The sequence below is a fragment of the Phaethon lepturus genome, unplaced genomic scaffold (assembly GCF_000687285.1).
Source record: "Phaethon lepturus isolate BGI_N335 unplaced genomic scaffold, ASM68728v1 scaffold3010, whole genome shotgun sequence".
Classification (NCBI taxonomy): domain Eukaryota; kingdom Metazoa; phylum Chordata; class Aves; order Phaethontiformes; family Phaethontidae; genus Phaethon; species Phaethon lepturus.
This window is the reverse complement of record NW_010512428.1, coordinates 16,339-39,962: the sequence shown is the minus strand read 5'-3', so window position 1 is coordinate 39,962 and position 23,624 is coordinate 16,339. Positions and strand designations below refer to the sequence as shown.

The window sequence follows — 23,624 nt, the reverse complement described above, 5'->3', positions numbered from 1 at the left end:
TTACTCCACAGCTTTTTTCCAAGCAAGTCATCAAATACAAAGTAGCTATGACAGCTACCACACCAACGTCATCTATTCTGAGTAGACAGAGCATCCGCATAACATCATTTATGAAAATCAACATGAAAATGTTAAGAATTATGAAGTTTTAATAAACAAATATAAATAGGTCACTTGTAACTTTATGAAATTAAAACACAACATTATCAAGAAACATAGATTTTTATATATAAAAGTGTTGTTTATTGTAAGGAAACTTTAAATATAACCAACAATATTGAAAATATCGTGACTGGCATTTATGGCCTTGATTGTAGTTTACTGCCATACAAGTAATTTCTAGTATTTTTCTTAATCACATCAAGCTAGTGCAAAATATAGGTAGCTTTTAGAGATTAAGCATACAGGATGACAAGAGTATAGATTTTGGTTACCTGATATTTCCTTCTAGTACAACAGGCTTCTCTTTTTTTCCATAAATCAAAAGTACAAAGGCAAGTTATCATATGTGCAATTATTCATACCAGGTTTCTAGGTTAAAAAAAAAGACATTTGTAAATTTTGCTCAGATTGTATTTTGTTAGGAATCTGACTTATAATTTATACCATACTGTATAAATTATATATTGTTATCACATTATATAATCATAATTTCATATACATGTATGATTATATAAATTGTCAGAACATATCACTAACTGTAGGATAATAATTACGCCGACATACACAAATATATGGCATTAGAAAAGTCATTATCTAAGAAGGAAAGATATTATAATTCAGGTGTTTGAAACAGGGCACAAGAAGCCTTCCTAGAACTCTTGAAGTTTCAATTTTGCAGAACTACTGCCAATCGCCATTATGTGCACACGTACATCAACAGATAGGTTAGTAAGCAGTATTAAAATTGGACTGTTCCTGAAATTTTCAGTCACAGACCCTTGTAAGCAATGAGCCCTGTGCTCCTAATTAAGGTGTTATTCTCTCTCCCCTCAGTCTCAGAAGGTATCCCATGCTATTATGGCTAAAAAGATATTATTTTCTAATGACCTACAGGTTTTTGAAAGCAGGACATGTTAGCTTTAATAATGACATACTTTCCAGATTTGTGCAAAGTTTTTGAAGTATTGATCTTTCAAATTAATTTTTTTTTTTTTTTTACTTCCTGATAAGGATTTTTCAAGGACAAGCTTAGTTTAGCATGCTTTTCGGTATCAATCACTTCAGTAATTGAATCTGGTCTTTTATAGCTAAGATTAGACTGCAAGAAGAGAGATATACAGAGATAATTTAATTTGAAATAGGTAAAAGATTTAACAGATAAGAAAGGTGAGACTTAAAAAAATTAACTAGAGAACAAGCATAGATAGAGAAGACAAAATGCATAAATATAAAACAAAGGAGAAGGTTATAGGTTATGTATGTTTAGGTAGAACATGACAATGACCTATGTCTTTGCTTTTAAAGCATTGAAGGTTAATTTGTCAGCCGTCCTCACTCTAGACTGTACAGAATACATGTAACAAATAAAAAATGCAGTTTATTGCAAAAATATACAAGTCCTCTAAATTGCATAAGATATTACAATGTCGTGCTGAAACATGACATATTAAACAAAGAGGACTTTCAAACAAATTACAAAATGTTAAAAATCAGATTTGGGTCATGAGCATTACACAAAATGCATTGTCATGCTTTATCTTATGATTAGTCTTGTGATATACTACATCAGTGATAAATGCAACATAAAATCATGACAACTGTAATTGTCAGAAAGTAATATCTACTGTATATCTTCTGTATTAATACATATAAACACTTTTTGTGCACTAATACTTTCAACATATCACATTCAAACTAACAGTCTTTCCAGAAAAGTTGTAACGTTTTTGAAGAACAGAAGCTGGTTTAACAAGTTGATCGCATGTGGGTTTTTTGAAATCTATTCTTTAAGGAAATGCTGTGCTAAAGGACTTGATTTTCAAAGGTGCTATGCTACTACAGGTCGTCTTAATGCCAGATGGAACCATCAATGCTAAGCACTTTAAAAAATCAAGTCCACAATTTATTAAATTCCTGGTTTGTTTACTAGTATTTCCACTGTAATAAGTCCAAAAAATACCCCCAAACCCACTCTTAAAATCACAGAAAATGCTTGGCATCTATAGGAAAAGAGACAATTTCTCAGTGGACTAACCACTACTGTGCTATATTCTCATAACAGATCTTGTTGCTCCAATGTTTAGTTCATGCACTGGGATCAGCAATGTCCATGTTTGTTCCAAACAGAGCAACTAGCTGCTCCTCATAGTTTGCAATGTTTCTTTTCAGAATTTCCATACAAGGTCCCAAAAGCCTTTCAAATGCCTGCACATCCATAACTAAGATAAAAGAGGAGAGAAAGAGAAAGAAAATAATGTGCTTATCAGTTGCAGACACTAATCTTGGTGTTTCTAACATTCCAATGTAAAATTTTAAAAGATAACAGGACAAATACTATTGAAGCGTATACTTTACACAGAAGAGAACCACTTACCATAGCAAAACCAAGATCAACCAACACATAGCTGTCTTGAAATGTCATAAATAAACTTAGAATTTGCTGCAATTCTTATTTTGAAAATATTTTCATATTAAGATTTACATCACCCAAGAGCTGCTGAAGAAGTCTGGAAGGGCCTGGATTCTTCCACAGAATACAGTTTTAAGATCCTTGAGTTTTCAAAAAACCACATCTGTTGATGAGGTTGTTGGCTATATTTGGGGTCTAACGTAGCATATTTCCTTGCTATTTTCACTTGCTTTCACCCACAGTGGAAATTGTAATAGATACTCATTTCCCAGCAAATGTAGGAAAAGTTGGGAGACAGTAATTCCCATGCAATGCCAATGCGTAGCCAACCAGAATATTTTCTTTACTGGATCACATAATGTTATCCTCTATAGTTCTAGCCAACAGGCCAGAGAGAAAACTTCATACTTCAACCAGCTTCCAACCTGGTGGCCTGTAGTCTCTTGGCTCCTGATAAAAGTTTAAGACCTGTGCTATTTGGGAGGTGCCAGAGATCTTAGTGACTCACCCATACTGGGTAACGACACTCTTCCTCACCACTGCCTGTTATTCTTTCCTCTGTATCATCTTTGATCTTTATTGCCTGATCAACAGGTTGTCCAGAGAGGAGGTAGATGCCCCATCCCTGGAAACATTCAAGGTCAGGTTGGACGGGGCTCTGAGCAACCTGATCTAGTTGAAGATGTCCCTGCTCATTGCAGGGGGGTTGGTGTAGATGACATTGAAAGGTCCCTTTCTCTGTGTTTGAAGGTAAGGATTTTAAAAACAATACCTTTATAAGTAAGTGAGAAACTTTGTGGTTACTGGCTTGGCAATCAAACTGTCATTCATGAATGCCAAATCTGTCTTAGCAGTTTACATTTTTCCTATAATTAGATACAAATATTTAGGAGCTAAACATCAGACCATGAAAAGCAATGGGTGAGAAGGGTTGTCTATGAGACCAACTTCTACGGTCTTTGCTTTTCCTGTGCCTGAGGCTACAGTGTGACAGAATGATTAAATTAACAGCTGGCGAAGACAAAGAATTTGTTAAAGCTTAACTCATGGTGATAAAACAGGACAGGATTTTTACCAGTTATTGCTTGGATGAGAGTCAGTCTACTGAGAAAATAAATAATTTACCTTTCTGCAGAGTACTAGACATTTATCTGATAGCTATAAATGGTTTGCAGCACTATCTGTACTGTCCTGAAACAACTTTTACTTCCATGCAATCAGAGAAACATTGTAGAATTTGTGTTTAATATCAGTTATCAATTACAAGTAATTTTTGCAGATAAATAATGTACATAGGAATGCACAGTAATAGATGATGTACTTACACAGTCGTATTTGGGTAAATGTAATTAAATCTTACATTTGGAGAAAGACAGAGTTCACAATAAAAACAACCTGACAGATTATGTATCATTTTATATTAGATATAAAATATTATTGAACAATACCTAAACATTTGACAGTGCCAAGAGCAAATGCAGAAGCGGCTCGTGGTTTGTTAGTTACAAGAGCAAGTTCTCCAAAATACTGTCCTCGTGAGCATCGAGCTATTTCAACTGCTCCATTCTCTTCTACATCTTGTTTACCCTGAAGTATCAGGTAAAAAAAGAAAGAGAAAGGAAGAGAGGGAATGAGAGAGAAGTTAGCTGAACTTGGGATTGCATAAGCAAAATCAGGAACAACAGTAGCATTACTGTTTAAGATTCAGAATACATCACGATTTAAAAAAATAGAAATCTGTGTTGTAGCGATGTTTACCTTCCTTGTCATTATAATCCTTACTTCTCCAGATTCCACAATGAAGAAAGAATCTGCCAAGTCACCCTGTAGAAGAAAAAAATAAAGTGAATAAAGGAAATGTGAAATCTCCTTTTTAGTTTCATGATAACTTTAAAATATCTGCAGCCAGTGCCTTGAAGCTCATCTTTTTGATACCTGTTGCAAAAGAAATAACTTTTGATGTGAAAACCATACTCCAGGCACGTAATGATCAAAACTTCTATACAGAACTGATAGAAAGGCTTTTTCATGAAAAGACATAGCTGACTGTGCCTTATACAAAAAGCAGAGAAAAACAATGTTACGGAAGATTTTAGGATCCTTACTCCTGTTTCTCCATCTCTGTATTCCTTTCAAATTATTTTCCTTACAGAGTTTCCAGTATAAAAAGCCTCCAAGGGCTGTCTGATATCCAATAATTATTTTGGGGCAAGACAATCTCAGTTGCCTACACTGAAGAGTTTACTTCCGCATTCTTCTTCAAAAGATTATCACATTTTAACAACAAAACCAAAGTGAGTCTTCAGTGCTCCTTATTGGAAGCAATAATTCTTTTATATAGTTTGAATTTCTAAGTATACTAAAAATGTTGACTCCTTTACTCACACCAACAGAGGGATGTTTTTCAAAGGAAATGAAAAATTTGCTTCTGAAACAAAATAAGCACTTTGCTTAGATGCAAGTTTCATTGTTTTTTTATTTTGTCTGAGAAAGAAAAACCTACTTTTAAAGTATATATTGTCTATAGATAACATGATAATTTTTACTTATTGGAAGAGAAAAACTAGAACCAGAAATAAACTGTACCTGAGCAATGATTTGTTCTCCATCTTTGTACACTTTGGTGCCAATCACATCAACCACTTTTAAACGCTCAGATACCTGCATTTAAAAAAACGAAAATGTAAGAAATATATGGTTAACTTCATGATATTGTATTTAGAAAGCCCTTTCATGTTTTTTTTCATGAATCTTTGCACAAAATAGTGTATCTTCATTTTCCTGTTTTGATAATCATTAAAAAAGGAAGAACAGCTGAATAGTGTTCCAGAGGTATATTACAGTCTTAACAGCTAGATGTTTTGATAGAGCTTCCATTTTTACAAGAAGTCTATCTATCCCAAGTCTTCAAAAATTATTTTCAATAAAGCATGCATATAAAAGTGTAGCTGTTAAATGAAAATATTTTGAAATTCCCTAGGTCATTGTTTAATTGTTTTGGCTAATATCTAGTAAAATTAAGCTTAAGAAAATGAAGGTAAAGCTAAAAAAAAATTAGTTTTTTTAAAAAACACAAGATTAACAATAGCTCTGTATCCTGAAAATTTTAGAAATGTCAAGAATATATTCCTTCTCCAAAACAAAAGTATGCAAAATTTTATCGTGGAGAAAATTTGTATTCCAAATTTAAATTTTGAAAAAGCAGAATCTTATCAGGTACCTTCTGATATAGCCATTAAAATAATGCAATAGAAATCTTACTTCTAAAGATTTAAGGAATGGCAATGACTCAATAAAATTTTCATACATTCTTCTCTTTTTGGCATTATTTTTCACAATGATTCTTCTGAATGTTACCCTGTCCTGTAAACACAAAAAGAAAAAGAAAATTTATTAACAAAATACGTGTGTGGTAGAAAATACTTTAGAAATGGCCAAATATGTTCAAATTATCCAGTTTTAGCCACTCAATGTAGCCATCAAACTGGCTGGCTAGTCTCCCTATACAGTCAGTTGAGAAAGATTCCTCTAGAGGTCAATCAAGAGTTCCTAAAGTTAAGCTCCTGATCTGATTCACTTTGAGAAAAGCTTCTCTGCCCTTCAGCAGAGAATACAGAGTTCACATATACAGGGTAGAGATTTTTCCTTAAACAGGTTGGCTACACAATGAATGCTGATAATTTATCACAATGAATGCTGGGTAATCTAAGATATTTAAGAAAACCTCAATATTTAAATATTTAATTTACAAAGTTTATTCATATCCTGAGGTCCAACACATATTGATAAAGACTCAAAGAGGTTTTTATATTATTTTACAAACAAAACCGAAATAAATGGGTTTGGGTCTTAGGTCACTGTCCACTTTCTGCTATTTCAACAGAACAAGAATCACTGCTGCCCTAAACAGCCAACTGGACATTCCCTACTACAACCCAAGCGAAGACGACAGATGGAAAAACTACATGTATGCTGTTTTCTTCTCTTAACTTTATATGACTGTATCCTGGTGACAGACAGAGGTGAAACACTTTGCAAGCCTTCACTGCTACAGGTGGGACTTGCTGACCAACACAACTCAATCCAATTTAAAGCCATTCTTACAGCGTCCTAAAGTCTGCCGTGATCCCAAAAGTCATATGGATTAAGCTGGTGAAAAACCTTGCATTTTGCTTCAACAGGAAAATGTTATCTTGGGATCAGTCATTAGATTGAAATGTACATCTTGAAGAAGATGGCTGTCCCAGTTTTCTTCTTTTGGTAAATTCTAATACTGTTGTCAAAGATCCAGATAGTATAACACTGATAAATAACCTCATATTTGAATTTTACTCTGGCACCAAAGGCATTTCCTATCAAGATGTGGGAAAACATTATATATATATATATATATATATGACTAAGTAATTGTCAAGTGGCTTGCAATTTGTGAAGTTATCATTAAAATAGAATAAAACAAAATGATTTTTTAAAAAACTTAGTGTTTTCTTAAGCCTCAGGTTTGCTTCTGCAGATTCTCGAAAAGACAGTATTTGTGTTGGGAGTTCTTAGAATTTTTAAAATTAAACTTTCCAAAACTGTAATTCTTTTTTTTTATGCTGATATAGTATAACAGTGCGATTTATAAAAAATAATTAAAACAAATAATACTTGTTTTAAGATATTTCACTTACCAATCCCCAGATGGCACCAGGAGAGGTAGCTATAATTGTAGCTGCTCTGGGTGTATTATACATTAAGGCCAACTCACCAAAACTTCCTCGGTTATCGTAGGTTCCAACACACCTCCCAACACCATCGCATTTTACATAAATATCATATGTACCTCTGTTAATAAAATATATAAATACAGTGAGTAGAATTCAGTCCTCGTCTTTGCTAAGCAGCCTCTCGCTATATTTTTTTATAGCATGAATTCCAAAGATAAAGTATTTGAAATATACATTCTCTTGTTTAAATGGTATTAAACATCTTGCAGAGACATTTCAATCACTTCCATAAATAATAAAAATAGTTCCTTTTTAAGCGTAAAGATAGCGTTATTAGTTTTTACATTAATTCAGTTTAAAGACAGACTGGATGTACAGTGATCTACTGATCAGCAGAACTTTTTAAAAATTAAGATCTAACTTAGTGTCAGTTTCTTAATTTCATTTTAAACACAATAAATACAAATGTAACAGGATTTTGCAAAAATTGTATTATTATTCCAGTGATCATATCATAACAAGTTATTTAACATTGAAAATACTTTATAGTAGTAACTTATAATGTAATAAATAGAGGAGATGCAGGAAACAGAAGGAATGAATATGAAAAGCAATTAAGATTGTGAAATAAAGATATGTATTTATCTAATATATTGTGGATTTCTCCTCCCCATCATTAAATTAGTAACTTTTTTATGCTTTTGGAATGCAGTAAAATCTGTTGTCTTGTAAAACACGACATAGCCACCCTCATTGATGCTGAGTCATCATTTTGTTCAGTGCTGAATGTTTGTATGGTACATGTCGATAAATCATGTGAATGTAATGCAAAAATCTGTGCAATGATTTCATTGATAAGGGACTTAGAGGTGATTCACTGCAGCTAAAAACTGCAAGGCTGACAAATTCTGTTACGTCACTGCAGCTTTTTGGATAAGAGTATCTGTAACCTCACAAAGCTGAAAAACATTGACTCTTCAGCAAAGAATCCTGACACACTTCTATGACCTTCTGATTTAATATTTCAGTTGTAAGGGACCAGCAACAATCACCTAGTCCAACTGCCCGACCAATTCAGGGCTGACCAAACATTAAAGCATGTTATTAAGGGCATTGTCCAAACACCTCTTAAACATTGATGAGCTTGGGACATCGACCACCACTCTAGGAAGCCTGTTCCAGTGTTTGACCACTCTCTCAGTAAAGAGAGGGTGCCCTCCTCTGGAAACATTCAAGGACCTTCACATTCTTCTTAAATGGTGGGGCCCAGAACGGCACACAGTATTGAAGGTGAGGCCACACCAACACTGAGTACAGCGGGATAATCACCTCTTTTGACTAGCTGGTTACACTGATCTACAACTGACCAAAAAACCTTTGCATTTCTTTTAGAGTTCTAGCATAACATTTCTTTCAAACACTCTCAGAAATCACTCTGTTAGCCTAAAACTAAAGAAAACTAAGAAAAGGTGAACCTTGCTGGAGCCTGTGCCAACAGACTAGTGAAGGATGCCAAAGTAAACACTCTTCCTAACTCACTGGACTCAACAGTAACCAATATCTAGGATTTTACCTAGGTAACTGCTTTTTCCAGTACAGATCTCCAAATGAAGAGTAACGACTTAGCTACTGGAGGTCTAGTAATACTCATGCAAACAAGAGAGTCTACAGATAGTATTGAAATGCAGTAAGATTTCAAATATTGAGTTATAAAAAACTTTTCCCATTGTATTTTGTGTTAGATCTCTTTCCATGTAAAAAAAGAAACAACAGCCTTTGGGATCTAGCAATACATAAAGAGGACAGGGACATATTTCTACATGAAAAATCTACCTCCGTTCAAAAACCACTCTCTGTAGCTCAGAGCTGTACTGGTTCATGTGTGTTCTTTTTTCTTTCTCCCATGCAAACATATGTAAGAGTTAAATACAAGTATGTAGAGAAATAGATTTTTCTCAATGGATTTTTGCATAATACTTTGTGCTATAAGACACAGCAACTCACCTATCAATGACGTAGAAGTTGTCACCATCATCCCCTTGATCAATGACATGTTCCCCTCCTTCAACCAGCTTTTCAAACATTGCATCTAACACCTGAGACATCTGTTCCTGTTTAAAAGAGCACAAAGACAAGAAATTATAATCTGTTTTTAAAATTTTACTCTTCAAATTAACTAACTGTCCAGCCTCCCAATATGCAGATAAAGAAATGTTCATGGACAGAAAATATTCATGCTACAGAAATGCGTGGATCAATCAAGAAGACAATTTTATTTAGTATTCAGTGTTAGCTTCTTCGTTTTCCAGTGTTCAGAGCCCAGCTTCCCTTCTTGTCCTGGCCAATGATAACATAGATCTTGTCTGCAATATAAATTGCTCAGAGCATCCAAAGATAGAATTTCACCCTGCAAAACTGCATAACATTATGCAGTTAAAAGAAAAAACTGTATCTCTCATTGCAAACAATACACTTACCTGTTTTTGTCTTCAGAACTATTTTACAGAATTCAAAGTTTCAAAATTATTGTAAAGTATTTTGAAAATCTAAATTATACAATGCCTGCACAGTGGTGGGATAGATGTAACCATAAAGGTCTGCAGTGCTTTAGTTGAGTAAGTAAATTCTGACCTCATTGGGTAGGAATTTACACATAGCTATAAAACTACTTTGTTAATTTGAATGGAATATGAATGTTTAGAGAGAAATGTTAACAGACTAACAAAAAGTCATCATCTGAATTATGACTGTCTAGTTACAAAAACAAATCACTAATTACATAATTTGTCTTGTTTGGTGTAAATCTGTTAAAACTTAACTATTCACATCTAAAAAAACCCCAAACACAGATCATTGAGGGTTAACGATATGAATCCTAAAAAGATAACCTAACAATTTAAATTTTATTTTCCATTTATCCAGCAAGATGCCTACAACTCTACAATAAACACAAAATTATCCTCTACTTGTTTGAAACTTATGAAGTAGGTATCATACTGGAACAAGCAAGTTCTAGTGAAAACCACGGTAAAGAAAAGCCTGTAGATTTAGATCCCCCCGCGTTTTACAGTGATTCAGTTCATACCATTTCCAGCCATTGAAAGATGGCATTTGCCATCTAAACACTACCAGCCTAAGCCAGTCCTCTAGAGTCCTTCTGCAGTCCATGGACCGAGATAACCATACTAGATAGCTCAGAATCATTCTCCAGAGATTCCCCTTTCTTTTCTCTGATGATAGAGAGATCTACTGCAACTCACAGTTAGACACAATTTTTAGACAGATAAAATTAGGTGAAATGAATTACATCCTTATTCTGTTTAATTTCATCACTTACTTAAAGCTTTTAAAAATATCAGCAGTACAGTATTATCCAAGCCTTTTTAAAAAAATAGAAGCTAAATACAATTTTACTTCACAGAGTTCATTGTGTGTGGACACAAAGAGTAACAGAATGGCAGGATCCATCCTCAGTACAGCTGATCATGGTAAAATACAGTAAGACGTCATAAAACCTACCTAGGCCAGCAAGGAATCATTTAATTATGTCTCTACTTAGTACCTTTTTTAGCACAGACAGGTATGTATTTGCAAAAAGAAGGATCATTTTACTATCAGTGAATGGGTTAGAGTTCATTTCAGAGAACGAGAAAAGTATGCGTGGGTGCTATTGGGAGAGACTGAAAATAAGGTACACGAGTTTTTAAAAACAACTTTCATTGCTTAAATTAATAGATAATATTACTTCAGTCTTTTCAGTTCTCCCTATGTAAACTAAAAGGAACTCCTACAGAATCTGCAAAACTGACCTACTGTCAGTTAGTTGTCTAAAGCATTGGAAGCAGCACATTCCCTTCCCCTTGCTCTACATCTGAATTGGCAAAGTGAGTCCCCAACCAACAGTCCTTGGCTGCCATTTGAAACCAAGTAAGAACATGCAGAATGCTCCACACTTTATGGGAGGCTAGAGGGTATATGTTATCCTCTAAATGCAAGCAATGCAAGAAAAGTGTATTATATGAGCCCTGATCCTTGGAAAAAAGTAACTCCCAAGACATCTTGGAAAACAGATTAAACTAAAAAGACATTTATTTGCAGTACTGAAGGAATAATGCATATAGTTAAAATCTTTAATCAGTGTGTTTCATCTCAGATTTCAAGTTAAAACATTTTCCACCTCATAATTATGAATCAAACTCACCAAAACACAATTTTTCTGGTAGGTAAATCCATGACTTTGTTTTAGACAACAGAGTAGAATTCACAAGTACAATTCCCCATTAAAAAATGCTTTAAACACTTGAAGGTATTTAACACATTTGAGAGCCGTCTATTATCTGCTGACGTATTGCATATGTATTTTAACTTTCTAAATAAATTCCAACTAACTTAAAAGTTAGTTTCTTTCCTAAAGCTTTCTATGTAAAATTAAGATAGAGCAGACTGCAATAACCAAACCAGGCACATGTGTTTTGCTTATACTGTAAGAATTACAAAACCTGCTTGCCCAGCTTGCTCTATGTGAATCCTCTTCATTTTCTGCCAAACTGAGGCTCAATTTACTGGCACCCTCCATAATTACTTTGAAAGGATAAAGATGGGTAATTTTAGAATTAAAAAGTAGATCTGTTATCATACACAGAATCAATTCTGGTATTTTGTAAAATGGTACAGTCTGAAAGCCTGTCTTCCTTAAAGCAGATCTAGCTCTAAAAAATACATATAAAATGAAAACAGGAAGAGGAGTTTTTATACCAGTGTTTGTAAATCTGCTATGTGTAATGCCGTGGCAATCTGGTAATCAACATTCTAAAGAATGATACTTTAAAAACATGATAAACTTTTTAACAGAAATAAAATTAATAAAGAATCTGAAGTATTAAACACGTATGTTGTGCAATCTTTGTGACTTCTGCTAAAATTTCATTATCTTAATACAGTTTTTTCAAATATAATAAAGCATTTATTTTTCTTAAGGATAATGCACTCTACAAATATAAAGAACCAAAACTAAAGTTTAAATTGTTTGAAATTTGATCAATTATATAATGTTTATTTACATACTCTGATTAATACACGCAATGGATTTTTTTTTTCCTAAACTGTGAAGCATGTAAATGATTCAAAAAAGGCATATTTTTGAGAAAGTTACGGGAACCTTGGGTCGTTGCCATGAAAGCACACTTTAATCACCGACCTTTGTGATGGAGAAAATATTTTCACTTCCTTAAAAGTGAGGAGATTGAAATAGCAAATCAGATTTTCTGCAAAACATTCACAATACAAAATTCATCTATTGAGATTTTTCTTTTTATAAAGGCATTTTCTTTTGTGAAGTGGTAACTGCATTTCTCTCAAAGATTCTTCCTAACAATTGAACTTTAATGACAGAGCATGATTTCACAAAATAATTTACTAGACAGGTGAATAAACATGTCATAGTTACAGCCATCATTACTGCCTCAGTCAGCGTGGATTTAACTGCTGGGAAGCAGGAGTGCAGCAGAGCATTAGCTCCCTTATCGGCATCAGCCAGCATGATATATCCTCTCATATCACCTCAAGTGGAGAGGATGTGGTTTTCTTCCCTCTTTTACTTAGAGACAAAGATGGTACCTACCATAGTTTTATAGCAACCTAAATGAACTGTGCTAGTAAAGTTCTTTTGCGTATTTAGATCAGCCAGAATCAGAGAATATGAAGTACAAACTCAGCAGGAGCAGGGAATGGACTCAAGCACTGACTATACCATGTCTGGGTTGCTTTGCACTTGGTGCGATTGTCAGCACAGCTGGTACAGTTTTGGCTTGTGCCAGCTATCACTCCTCCTGAAAAACCCTGGTCACGGCTTGGAGGAATGCCTGAGCCAGGGCTTCTTCCCAGTAAAGCTAAAACCACCCTGGTTAGCTGCTTGGTTTGGTGGGATTAGGAGGAGGGGAAGGTGCAAGAGAGTTTAGCTGTATGTATGTCATACTGCACTGCATGGCCTCAGGGACAGAGAATGTCCTCTGATCTAGTGGCTTGTTACTAATTACTGAACTGAATAAAGGTGACAAGAATTGAGAATTTCAAAATAATCTACTGCAGGCAGTGAAACTCTGCCTTTGGGCATCCTTTTTAATTTCCTGACAAACAAAATCTGTATTTCTAGTCAATCAGATGACATTTTCCTTGTAATTAAAGCCTTCAAAATACTGAACTAAGGAAACATTTCATATGAAGGGCATGTGACTATGACTGATAACTAGTAAAAAACAGTTCACAGGTATTCTTAGCTCTTTAGTCCGAAAACGTGTAAATCAACTCCACAACCTCTCTACGCAACCTGTTACAGCGTTTCAACACCCTCACAGTAAAAAAGGCTTTTCTTAAACAGATTTTTTTGTATTTAAGTTTGTGCATGTCTTGTCTTAACCTGTCACAGCACCACTTCAGAGCAAGTCTGGTCAACAGATTGGTGCCTCCCCCTGCTGTAGAAAGGCATTCTTGTCTCTTCGGTGGACCCTTGAAAGATGTTGTCAAGCTCCTGATTATCCTGCCTGATGCTATACAGTCCTTCTCATGTCCTTCTGCAGTTCCTTCAGCTTGCAGCTCAGCACTCTGACCACAGCACATCTCCCATAGGTGAAGCCGCCATTGCTCCTCAGCTTTCAGGAGAGACACTTGCCACTCCCAGCAGCCTGAGATCAAGATAGTCATATCCTACCTCTGGATCTGGGTTGAAACCTCTAATGTGTCATGCTTGGCTAGTCCAGCCTGTGCTGGGGAGCACTCCCTGTGGCCCATCACCACTGTCATCACACCAACTCTAGCAGTCCCACAGTCTTGCTCACTGTTTCCAGTTCTCCTTCAAACTCCCATCTGCACAAACTACCTCAACTGCAAAGTCTCTGCTAGTTTGTCCTCTTTGCTGTGCTCCTGTGAGCTCTTTCTCCTCAATGGCAGTTACAGAGAGGCTCTTCACCAACATTTCACAAAGAGCCTGATGCTCTCTGACAGTCTGCATGTGCTAAGTATTCTAAACACTACACACTTGTGGAAAAAAGTAGTTGTCCTTCTTCCCCTTTATCCAATGGTACCACATCAACTTCTAGCATAGAAGCATAACTTTAATGTCAAAAAATACCTCTAGTACTTATCATGGTGCCTACGAACAGCATGGCACCTAAGCAGAGGTTTTATGAATCACTTTGTTATAAGTTAGGAAATATTTTACTGTGCCTGAAGTGCAATTCAGATACCAGGTACCTTTATGAGTCTAGGCCTGTAGTGATACCCATGCATAAGTAAGGTATGTGCAAGCCTGATGTATTGCCATTTCATATCTGAAATGTACAGAGTTGTGCATGTGTTTACAATCAGTTACAAACAAAAGACATGACATGAGATTCAGAAGAACAAAGCCCCAGACCGAAATGATAACTGGTTTACCAAGGACATCCCCCTGGAACAGTGTCTGATTCCATCCTTCTTGACAGGTGTTGTAGTTTAGCCCCAGCCGGTGACTAAGCCCCACGCAACCGCTCGCTCACTCCCTCACAGTGGGATGGGGGAGAGAACTGGAAGGGTAAAAGCGAGGAAATTCATGGTTTTAAATAAAGACAGTTGAATAGGTAAGGCAAAAGCTGCACACGCAAGCAAAGCAAAACAAGGAATTCATTCACTACTCCCCATGGGCAGGCAGGTGTTCAGCCATCTCCAGGGAGGCAGGGCTCCATCATGTGTAATGGTTTATTGGGAAGACAGACGCTGTAACTCCAAACGTCCCTCCACCCCTTCCTTCTTCTTTATCCCAACTTTATATACTGAGTATGATGTCATGTGGTATGGAATATCTCTTTGGCCAGCCTGGGTCAGCTGTCCTGGCTGTGCCCCGTCCCAGCTCCCCGTGCACCCCCAGCTTTCTCGCACGAGAAGCTGGACTGTCCTTGACTGCTTAGCAACAACTCAAAACATCAGCACGTTATCAACATTTTCTCATCCCAAATCCAAAACATAGCCTCACACTAGCTTCTGTGAAGAAAATTAACTCTACCCTGGCTGAAACCAGGACACCAAGGCAAGTTAAAAACTGCAAATAATCACTCAACAACTGTCCTAACATATACTTTGAATCACATAAAGTACTGTACTCCAGATGCATGTTGCCTTATTTCATAACAGTAGGTTAGCCTCAATTTCTTTCAAGTCAACAAAACAAGCATGGCAATTATATCTCAAGACAATTCCTTGAAAAAAAATTCAGTTAGATAATGGATATTGAGTATAATTAAAACTGCATTTTATTTTGTATACATTTCACACAGATTAAAAATCCAGTCACTTGTATGTCCTTGCAAGACAGCTTTTGATTCTTTCAGGAGAGCTGGTAGACCATGACACGTCCTTCCCAAATGCCAATGGCTCTTTTAACTGCCAGACTACCAAGTGATTTACTACGACTGTGCCAAGTATGTGTCTTCTTAATGTCAATTTATAAATTTACTGTGAGCTATTTTGTAAAGGAAAAAGTTCTCCATACTAGACTGAAGCACTCAAACAGTGGGCCTTCCAAGAAGCATCAATGTTTGAACTGCTGATACAAAAGTTTGTTGTTTGACAAAATGCTACCCATTCTGAATCAATGAAGGCACTGTAGATAAAATGGAAAGCAGGACATGATCATCACTGGAAGTCATGATAACGACAAATGTAAAAAGTAACTTCTGAAAAAATATCCTTCCCCACTATTTAAGAAAAGTCACAGCTACATTTCTACATGTGTGGCTTCTGACAGAAAACCGAGACAACCTCAACCTGGCATTTCACAGGAGCTGGTAAACTCCAGCTATTAAGCTGGATGCAGTAAATCTCAAAAGTATGGGATGGTATGCTGTGATTATATATGCTTTCGGAATCCTCCAAAAGAAGGATGAGTGTGCTGCTGGAGTGCTCCCTGCTAGACAGGAAATCTCAATTTCCCTTTTAGATCCATGCATAGTCTAAGCAGACATGAGATTGCCTTACACTTCAGTACAATAGTAGTAACAAGACTTGCCTATCTCATATGCTTTGTAAAAATTATAATGTTCTGAGACACAACCATAAGACTATCATATGAACAAAGTGAATCCACAGTTGTTCTTCTATTGCCCCTGAGTTCATAAATCACTTTATTCTTTACTCCTACAACCATTTTACTAAAATGAGCCTAAGTTAAAACAGCATCCTGTTGGCCACCTTATCCTCACTTTGAGCAATATGAAATATCAATGAATGAATGCTCAGCATGATATTAATTAAGGTAATAAAGCGGAAAGAACACCAGACTAGGAAGGAAAAGAAAAAAAGAGAGAGAGAGAAAAAGTTAGCAAAATATAGGCAGGGACACCATGGGAAGAAAAGGAGTTCTTAATCAACAAGTCAGAACCTTGGAGAAGAAGAGTAAATTATAGAATTCATGTCTACAACTCTCCGCATTTGTTTTTCAGAACAAATCCATGTACATATACCCCCCTGGACATCTGATATAAATGTTAGCAGCACTATTGATCCAATTCAAAATATTTAGCTGCCTTGTGTAATATCCACTTGTAAACTAATTAAAAGGCATTTATTTCTCCACTATCAAATAATCTTATCTGTATTTCGATGTATAATGAATATTTTCAAGCAATATTTTCCTTGAGAATATACCTTAACCTTCCTCCACACAGTTATATGTTGAGTTAGTATTCTGTCTCTCAAACGTCGTGCACATGCCCATCAGTCAGGCTCAGTAACGCTTTTCATATTTTGTAACTATCCCTCTGAGCAAATTGGCAGATTCTTTTTAGCAGTTTGCTAAAAAAGAGCAGAAATAATTCAGAGTTGCAAATAGTTTCCAAAATTCTTAAGCCGAAGATGAAGGCACCTTACATTGGGCAGTAAGTAATCTTCAATAACGCAATAACTGATTATAGAATCATAGAATCATTTAGGCTGGAAAAGACCTTGAAGATCATTGAGTGCAACCGTAAACCTAACACTGCCAAGTCCACCACTAAACCATGTCTCTAAGCACCACATCTATACAAACACCTCCAGGGATGGTGACTCCACCACTTCCCTGGGCAGTCTGTTCCAGTGCTTGACAACCCTTCCAGTGAAGAAATTTTTCCTAATACCCAATCTAAACCTCCCCGGCACAACTTGAGGCCATTTCCTCTTGTCCTATCGCTAGTTACTTGGGAGAAGAGACCAACACCCACCTCACCACAACCCCGTTTCAGGTAGTTGTAGAGAGCGATGAGGTCTCCCCTGAGCCTCCTCTTCTCCAGACTGAACAACCCCAGTTCCCTCAGCCGCTTCTCACAAGACTTGTTCTCTAGACCCTTCATCAGCTTCGTTGCCCTTCTTTGGACACGCTTGAGCACCTCAACGTCCTTCTTGCAGTGAGGGACCCAAAACTGAACACAGAATTCGAGCTGTGGCCTTACCAGTGCCAAGTACAGGGGGACAATCACTTCCCTACTCCTGCTGGCCCACAGTATTTCTGTACAATAGGCAAGGTGGAAAGAATCCCTGTTTGCTAGATCTGATGTAAGTATTAATTTTGCCTTAGGAAAAAACAGGATTAAGTGCAGTTCTATTTGTATGGGTACCCATTAGTTTGCAAAGAGTTTTGCAAAAGACTCTGCCTAAGAGGGCAGAGTATTAACATCATCAGGCATTCTGCGCTCGCTCAGATATATATATACACGTGTACATGTATATATATGTCATTCTGGGCTCATATATATATATATATGTCTTCCTGTTAATTGCTCAAACATCTGTAGTCCTAATTCTTCACCAAAATTTTTAAGAACATAAGAGCATTATGAGAATCTTCTCTTAGTAGCACTTTTCAAGGAATTCTTTGGTCTTAAATATGAGTCCACTATTCATAAAACACAGTTGCATTATGCTTTCTTTCATCTTCCTTTGAGTTAATCAATTCTACTTGATTAATCAATATTTGTGTTCTCTTATAATAATTCCCCAGGTGCATGAGTGGCAATATGCCCAGAAATCGCTCTTGCATATTTGTGAAGAATATGTATAATTTATTACCTTTTAGTAAAGGGTCAAGACCTATTTGAAATACTCTCTACAAGCATTAGCAGGGCAAAGCTCTCCAAAATAAAATTTCCCTGAAATAGATAATCTAACACTGCTTGTGAATTTTTGCGAAAGAAAGGATTCAAACTTTAAGTGCTCAGCTGCGGCACAGCTTTGATGGTACCAGTCCTTTGAGCCACCCTATTACTCCGATAATAGGTTCATCATTTTATCTGCTGGCCTATGGGCCGTAACAGCCAAATCAAATAGCCTGTTGTTAATCAGACCCAGAAAAGTTTCCTCTTAAAAGACAAAATCAAAAGAGTAACTTCTCTGAATTGCATTGTAAAAAGGAAGTGTAGAAGGCTGTGTTAGCCACTAGATGAGCTGCTACTGCTGCTATTCCTCCCAGCGATAAATCAGTTGTTAGGCTGAACAGATACAAGTTCCAGTAACAGTGACTTGGGACTTATCCTCAGTAATGGCCCAAGGCTCCTGGTCATCATCTCATTTTCTCTTTGCTTATACAAAGTGAAAATGGAGGGGAAAAAGGGCATGCAGCTTCTGATTCCACTGCCAGTAACCTCCAGCATCTGGAGCACAAAGGAGAAGGTGTGGTAACATGCTTTGTGCATACATGTAGAGCAAGCAGCCTGGCACACCATGGCGATCCTGGGAGAACAAAAGTAATATTAGGATTTCTGGCAGTGGTGTGGCAGGTAATTGAGAAGAATAATAAATAATACTGTAGTCTAATAGGAAGAGGCTTTTCTGGGAAGAAGACCAGGAAGAGGTGCTTTAGAAGAGGAATGAGTTAATCTAACATAGGTTAGATTAATAGCATGGGGAGAGGAAAACAAACATCAGAATGCACCTTTCTCTCTTCTAACTCACACATCCACACAGTTCTGCTCCTGGAATTTCTCTTGATTCTCTCCTGATCTGGTCCTCTAAAATGCAGCCAAAGAGCTCTTCCCTCATCTTGTTGCACATGCATGTTTCAATCCATATTCTTCTCATCAAGTAATTTTTTCAATACTGTTACACACTAGCTAAAACTGATATTGAATGACAGCAACCAGATGGGAAGTGATTAAGCCCCCAGAAAGGTGAAAAGAATGCTACCATTATCAATTCTTTAAAAGTACTTTTTATTTAAGGGCATTAACTCAGGAGCGCCTTGCTGAACTGACATTAGTTGACCGGTCGCATCCTCATCAATCCACAAAGTTAAAGAAAGTTTCAAGAAAATTCAAGTAACTTCACGGACTTTAAGGAGTTATTAAGAGTTGACGTTTAAAACATAGAGTGCTGCTCAGGGAATTGTACCAGAACTCGTGTTCCTTTATACTAAGCTATATTTTCAATCAGCCAATATGTGAAATATTGGTATTTATAAATCTCCGTAAGTTTACCTATCTGCTATTCAAACACTGCTATCAGGTAAATGCAGGCTCAAGACAGTGTTGTATTTGTTTAGAGAGTCCTAAGTTGTCTCAAAGTCTGAAGGTTGTCTTTTTCTACTCTTTCTCATTTAGTCTCCCTCTCAAATGGTTCTGCTGTTTTCTAGTTTTATGTGAAGGCTCTTGTCTGTTCAGATGGACTCTTTAATTAAAATGCTAAGCAGTACTGTAGGTCACCTCCTAACTACTGCGACTTCTCCTCCTGCTTTAATGATACGCTTATCTTATTGTCGTGGTTTAGCCCCAGCCGGCAACTAAGCACCATGCAGCCGCTCACTCACTCCCCCTCCCACAGTGGGGCGGGGGAGAGAATTAGGAAAAAAACCTTGTGGGTTGAGATAAACACGGTTTAATAGGACATAAAGAAAGAAGGAAACAACAATGATAATACCAACAAAGGAATGTACAAGAACAAGTGATGCCCAATACAGCAATTGCTCAGCACCTGGAGATCGACAGCCCGTCCCCGAGCAGCTATTTCCGCCCCCCGGCCAACTCCAATTTATGTACTGGGCATGACGTCGTATGGTAGGGAATATCTCTTTGGCCAGCCTGGGTCAGCTGTCCCGGCTGTGTCCCCTCCCAGCTCCCCGTGCACCCCCAGCCTGCTCGCTGGCAGCCCAGCACAAGAAGCCGGACTGTCCTTGACTGCTCAGCAACAACCCAAAACATCAGCACATTACCAACAGTTGCTCATCCCAGATCCAAAACACAGTCTCAAACTAGCTTCTGTGAAGAAAACCAGCTCTATCCTGGCTGAAACCAGGACACTTATCCTTCCATTAAATTAAAACACAATGTGTTAGGGTGGGATAAATTTTTAAGAAAATGTGGACTCCATTTAATATCATGTACTGAACGCAATTCTGATCATGCCGTAAAACATGCTGTTATACTGTATTTCAGAGTGGTGCCCTATCTAGGAGTGGTGCTGACACTTTGCTAAAAGGCCATCAGGGAAAAGCCATTCAGCACTTTACATTGTCTCTTCCCCACCGAAACAAAAAAAAACAGTGGGAGCAGGAGACACTATCAACACACAGCTTGACTTTTGTTCAGAGACTAGCTTTAGCAGCTGAAGGTATTATCTCTCTAAGATGAAGGAGTTTTTTGCTAATACACCAGAGAGCGAACTGCAGCAGCTGGCACCACGTGTGCTTCTGCTGCAGGGTAGAGAGGCAGAGGTGAGGAAGAGAGTGGGGATAGGAACATTTAAATTACTGCAACTACAGTGGCAGAGCTCTTGAGTCACTGCCTAGCAGCAGAACAAGAAGGAGGAGTGGGAGAAGTCCCCAGGAGACTGCAGATCTTGGCTCTCTACAGAAGCAGCAAGCCAGACTGAAGGCTACAATTTAATACTCTTGCTATCTTCAGAGCTCAGTAGCTTTCCAATGACTTTTATGAGTAAAGTTATTATAATGAAAAACTCCTTTACAAAAATTATTGTATTCAACTTCCCAGAATGCTATCTGTGAAGGATTTAAAGCAGAAGGAAGTGTTTTTAAACCACTGGAAAATCTGAGAAAAGGCAGGTAAACAAGACTTGGGAGATCCCAGGAGCAGATTTCAAGGCTTTGGATTGCAGAGCTCCACAAAGGGAGTACTCAGCTAAGAAATCTTCTGCTAAACACTTGGAACAGACTGTGGGAACTATTGGCAATTACAAGCTAACTGATTCAGAAGCAAAAAGTAAAAAAGGAGTTCAAAACATCAAGGGGATACACTACTGAGACAGCAGCACAGTTCTGAGAAGACCTCCACAAACAGGGGAAGCAATCCCTCAGTGTTCCTTGGAAGAGTTCTATCAAGTGCCCACATTAGAACAGTTTAATGCTCTACATCTACACAACATTACAATATAGCTGATACAAAGCCCAGAGATCCCTGTCCTGCAGACCAAGTGGCTGATGACTAGACACAAGATCTGCTTCTCTCTGGAAGGGAAAGCAGATCTCATCCAGATGATTGATTCTATAAGGAGGTACTACTAAGAAGCTGTGTAAAGCCAGAATCAGGAAAGCAGTAGCTCAAAATTAACATCATGGCAGACTTTAGGAGCGCACTATAATCCGTTGGGTCAAAGGGCTCGTAAGAGAAGAATGCTCAGAGACTAACCAAGAGGGGTCTGCCAAAATGCCGTTGGCAGGCTAATGTAATGATCGTCCAGTCAAATAGAAGCCAGGACACAGCAACAATAAGGAAAATATGTAATAAAGTAATTTCACATTCAGAGCAGATGCCCACACACCCCTTTGTATCCCTGAAGTTATGCAGAAAAATAAATCAGGAGTGGAAGGGGCAAGTGTTTGGGTGACTTTACCTTGAACAAGTATAGTGGAACAGCTAATTAACTACCCATTAAACAGACAGCATGAGGGAGGCAGTTAAGAAATCTTCTGTGTCAGGATCCCTAGAGTCCCAAGAATGCACTCTTATTTGCACCTACATTGAGACTTCAGATGTCCTTCTATAGCTCTAACTCCAATGTTCTGCAAAGCTGGGGGTCTGTGGCTCACTACTCCTCAGGGCTTCTCTGAGAACAGGTACCCAGGGTCAGGGCCTTTGTGCAGGCAAAAGCAGGAGCTTGAAACCTGCAGCATGAATTAATGTGCATTCTCTGTAACAGCACCTGACTTACAGAGCTGCAGGCTGGTCTTTCCATTAGCTCCCTCTTGAATCAAATTTAAAACTTTTTGTTCTCATGCTTAAAACTACATAATTATTTCTCTTTCCCCCATGCTCCCTCCCCTGACAGCACTGAATCAATTCTCTTGAGAACGCATTTGGTGTGCTGTGAGTCATCCCAACCTCAGTATGCATGTTTTGATTGATACGCTTGACTTTCCCTTAAATGACCCTGTGCTTTTTTGTAGTATTATCACCTTTGTCTGATCCAGATCACTCATTCACTGGATTTAAGCTTTCTTAAAAACCTGTAATTGTTTTTACAGGCAATAGAAGGAAATTATCACAGAATCACAGAATAGTTTGGGTTGGAAGGGACCTTTAAAAGTTGTCTAGTCCAACCCCCGGCAATGAGCAGAAACATCTTCAAACTAGATCAGGTTGCTCAGAGCCCCATCCAACCTGACCTTGAATGTTTCCAGAGATGGGGCAGCTATCACCTCGCTGGGCAACCTGTGCCAGTGGTTCACTATCCTCGTTGTAAAAAATGCCATCTTTATATCTACTTAAAATCCACCCTCTTTTAGTTTAAAACCATTACCCCTTGTCCTGTCGCTACAGGCCCTGCTAAAAAGTCTGTCCCCATCTTTCTTGTAAGCCCCCTTTAAGTACTGGAAGGCTGCAGTAAGTCTTCTTGGAGCCTTGTCTTCTCTAGGCTGAACAACCCCAACTCTCTCAGCTTGTCCTCATAGGAGAGGCGTTCCATCCCTTTGATCATTTTCGTGGCCCTCTTCTGGACCCACTCCAACAGGTCCATGTCTTTCCTGTGCTGAGGGCTCCAGAGCTGGACGCAGGACTGTAGGTGGGGTCTCACCAGAGCAGAGCAGAGGGGCAGAATCACATACCTCAACCTGCTGGCCACGCTGCTTTGGATGCAGCCCAGGATATGGTTGGCCTTCTGCCTGTGAGAGCACATTGCTGTCCAGCTTTTCATCCACCAGTACCCCCAAGTCCTTCTCGGCAGGGCTGCTCTCGATCCCTTCATCCCCCAGCCTGCACTGATACTGGGGGTTGCCCCGACCCAGATGCATGCCCCTGCACGTGGCCTTGTTGAACCTCATAAGGTTCACACAGGCCCATTCCTCAAGCTTGTCCAGGTCCCCCTGGATGGCATTCTGTCCTTCAGGTGTGTCA

The 23,624-nt window shown here is 37.8% G+C and overlaps 1 protein-coding gene across 1 annotated transcript in view; it reads right to left on the bottom strand.

The window, feature by feature from the left end:
• Positions 1 to 2,111: 2,111 nt before the first annotated feature.
• Positions 2,112 to 23,624, bottom strand: part of PRKAR2B (protein kinase, cAMP-dependent, regulatory, type II, beta) — a 30,561-nt gene continuing 9,048 nt past the window's right edge. The window contains exons 5-11 of the mRNA XM_010286767.1: positions 9,286 to 9,392; positions 7,246 to 7,399; positions 5,834 to 5,935; positions 5,159 to 5,233; positions 4,331 to 4,396; positions 4,021 to 4,159; positions 2,112 to 2,381 (exon numbers count right to left, since the gene is read on the bottom strand). Of these exons, the coding sequence (XP_010285069.1) occupies positions 2,248 to 2,381; positions 4,021 to 4,159; positions 4,331 to 4,396; positions 5,159 to 5,233; positions 5,834 to 5,935; positions 7,246 to 7,399; positions 9,286 to 9,392 (777 nt within the window). The 3' untranslated portion in view covers positions 2,112 to 2,247. The remainder of the gene's footprint in view (positions 2,382 to 4,020; positions 4,160 to 4,330; positions 4,397 to 5,158; positions 5,234 to 5,833; positions 5,936 to 7,245; positions 7,400 to 9,285; positions 9,393 to 23,624) is intronic.